Here is a 3,340-nt window from a genome sequence, read left to right as displayed (position 1 = left end):
TCTGCGGGGCCCAGGGCGGTAAGCGAGCCGCCGGCGTCCGCCCTTCCGTGCTGGTTCCTTTAAGGATCCAGCCAAGCTCGAGGAGAGCCGTAGGCCTCCTTGTCACCACCACCCCTTCCCGCTTTTCCTTCGCCCTACTGTCCCATTGCTGGAATCGCTGAACCCGCCCCTCTTCTTCTGATCCATTAGGTCCCTTTCCTGGTGATTTTTTGGTGGCAGCCTTTTTGGGGGGTTTTTTTGTTTTGTTTTGTTTTTTGTTTTGGTTAGTATTTGCAATCGAAGGCTGTGTTCTGTCTTTTCTTCCTTTCCTTTCTTTCACAGGGTCTGGGCTTGAACTTGTGATCCTCCTACTTTAGCCTACCAGAGTGTACAGTGGTTTTTATTTTTTATTTCTGTACTTATATGTTTATTAATTTACTCATAAGGTGCTAGGATTAGAACCCAGGGCTTCAAGCACGCTAGGCAAGAGCTTTGCCACTGCGATATACCCCAGGTGGAGAATGGCTTTAAAAAAAAAAAACAAAACAGGACCCGGCGCCCCCGTGTCAAATACCCATCACCCTGAGAGACCCAGTCAGAACTCTCCCTGGGCCAGTGAAGCTAGAGTGTTCCCTCCCTGCCTACCACTTCCTCTAAGGACCCCTCTGGCTGCCACTTGGGTGCAGATATGACAGGCTTCCTTTGAAATAAAAACGAAAAAGACCTTATCAGGGAAATGCCCCTTCCTCTGGAAGCATAGTTCCACTCTGCTCTTCCTGGGAAGGACGGAGGGGTTGTCTTCCTGTTGACTCCAGACCTGCACCCTTGCTGTGGGGAGCAGTCTGGGAGCCCAGTTTTCTCTGGAAAGGTGGGGCAAAGGTGAAAGTGGTGAATGTGGTCGTTACATTTGGGCCTGGGTCAGAAACCTGCCTTAGTGAGACTGACCCAAGTCTGACTCTTCATTTTTGCTTTTTCATTAGTACATGTGATTACATTCATTGTGGAGAGTTGGTACATGTTCTGAGCACATCTAATTCTTTTTACTTCTGCTTGCCCTCTTCTCCCTCCTCTTTCCCTTTCTCCCTCCATCTCTTGGTTCTCTTCCTATTTAAAAAAGAGCTCTCTCAGGTTGGGGATTTAGCTCAGTGGCGCTGTGCCCGCCTCACAAGCACAAGGTCTTCAGTTCAATTTCCAGTACTGCAAAAAAAGAAAAAAGAACTATATCCCAGTTTTCTATTATATTTTATTTTGCTCTTAAAATTATATTTCGGAGCTGGGTGTGGTGGTGCACACCTGTAATCCCAGCACTTGGGAGGCTGAGGCAGGAGGATTGCTGTGAGTTCAAGACCAGCCTGGGATACATAGTGAGACCCTGTCTCAAAAAACAAAACAAAACAAAACAAAAAATATATATATATATGTACATATACTTTGGTTTTGTCATATAAGAGAAACAAGAAATTTTAGCTTATGTGTCTGATTTATGTCACTTAAAATTATAGTCTCAACATGCTTCCATTTAACCACACATGACTCAAGTTTATCCTTTTTGGCATAGTAGTACTCCATTTTCTTTATCCATTCATCTATTGATAGACAATAGGCTGCTTCCAAGATTTACCTATTGTAAGCCTGACTTTCCAAAAGCTATAATAATAATCAGTTTTGTTCACGTTGTTTTTTTACTTTCTGTTGAACTTCAGCTCCAGAGACTTCATGGAAAATTGAGATAAATGAGGCCAAAAGGAAACTGATGGAGAACATCCTGCTCTACAAAGAGGAGAAACTGGACAGCATTGAGCTTTTCGGACCCTGATGACTGGAAGAAGCTGAGGACCCTTGTCCTCAACTGGAAAGACAAGCACCTAACCCAGGAAAGGGGCTGTGGCAGAATCGAGCATCTGCCAAGAAACACAACACAAGCATTAGCTTTCCCAGTGCCTTTCGCCAGTGAATTAGGGAGAAGGGACCTCAGTTCTCTTTTCTGTTTTTTCTTTTTCTTTTTTTGGTGATACTGGGGATTAAATCTAGGGTTTTGCACTAGGCAAGCTCTGCCACTGAGCCGTACCCCCAGCCCTTTATATTCTTTATTTTGAGGCAAGTCTCCATAAGTTGTCCTGGCTGGCCATGAACTAGTGATCTTCCTGCGTTAGCCTCCTGAGTAGCTGGAATTACAGGCCTGTGCCACTGTGCCTGCTATAACCTCAGCTTTCTCTCTCTCTCTCTCTCTTTCTCTCGCTCTCGTAATTCTACAGATTGAACCCAAAGCCTTCACAATGAGCTATACTGTAGCCCTTTTAATTTTTTATTTTGAGACAGGGTCTCAGTAAGTTGCTAAATTGCCTAGGCGGGGGTTAAACTTGGGATCATCCTGCCTTAGCTCTTGGGGATTATAAGTATGCACCAAAACACATGGCAGAACCTCAAGTTTTACAGACACAATCCAAGAAGTGCTTCTCCTGTCTGGGATTTGTAGGTCAGAGCAAGGTATCACAGGAGGCAGAAGCTAAAAACCTGGTACATAGTCCCAGCATGTGGGCAATTTGAGGTTCTGCAGAGCCCATGATGGTAACCACCTTGGTAGAAGTTGTTACCCCTGCAGCTCTCACCCCTTGACAGCTGATGGAGTGATTCTGTGATGCTGATGATCTTTTCCAGAATTAAGACCTATGAGTCATATTTGCCAGCAGCAACCTGCAAACTTCCTTTACACGAAGATTTTCAGCTTGTGTCCCGATGCATTTCTGATTCACCTCTCGAGAACTCAAGTTTTAGAAATGCCAGACACCTGGCAGATGACTCTCGGCTTCCCACACCCTCTATTGGTAATCTTGCCACCCCTGGGTATGAACCACCTGCTCAGTACCTTCATCTTCCCATTCCACTATTTGAGAATATGTGTTATTTATGGTGACATGAATCAGGAGAATTAGCCTCATGTCTGATTCTGCTGCTGATGAAGACAGTCGTTTAATTTCTGGGACCTCAGTTTCCTTAAAAGATTCCTGCTCTTTCTCCCTGCCTCAGTGTTGGGGGGCAGTGGGTACAGTGGCTACAGAAGTACTTTGGAAATGCACTTGTCCTGCTTTATAAGACAAAAAGATAGTAAATGTGTAGTTCTGCCATATATTATTCAGTATGTTTTTTAAAAAGTCATGTTGCAAGTCTTTTTGTGATGCAAATGCTATTTTTAGTTCACTAGTAAAAATGTCTTATTTTCAATAATTTACCAGTGGTGGTTTTTTTTTTCTCTGTAAAATAGTAGTGTTTTGGGGCCAGGAATTTAGCTCAGTGGTGTTACTGCCTGCCTCGCAAGTGCAAGGTCCTGACTTCGATCCCCAGTACCAATCAATCAATCAAT

At 44.2% G+C, this 3,340-nt stretch overlaps 1 protein-coding gene across 1 annotated transcript in view; it reads left to right on the top strand.

Annotated features, from left to right (window-relative positions):
• Positions 1-2,195, top strand: part of Irak2 (interleukin 1 receptor associated kinase 2) — a 54,932-nt gene extending 52,737 nt beyond the window's left edge. The window contains exons 14-15 of the mRNA XM_033768071.1: positions 2-18; positions 1,683-2,195. Coding sequence (XP_033623962.1) covers positions 2-18; positions 1,683-1,795 — 130 coding nt within the window. The 3' untranslated portion in view covers positions 1,796-2,195. The remainder of the gene's footprint in view (position 1; positions 19-1,682) is intronic.
• The last annotated feature ends 1,145 nt before the right edge of the window (positions 2,196-3,340 follow it).

This window comes from Fukomys damarensis, unplaced genomic scaffold (assembly GCF_012274545.1).
Source record: "Fukomys damarensis isolate Sample0158 unplaced genomic scaffold, DMR_v1.0_HiC HiC_scaffold_24, whole genome shotgun sequence".
NCBI lineage: Eukaryota > Metazoa > Chordata > Mammalia > Rodentia > Bathyergidae > Fukomys > Fukomys damarensis.
This window is presented reverse-complemented; position numbering and strand designations above follow the sequence as displayed.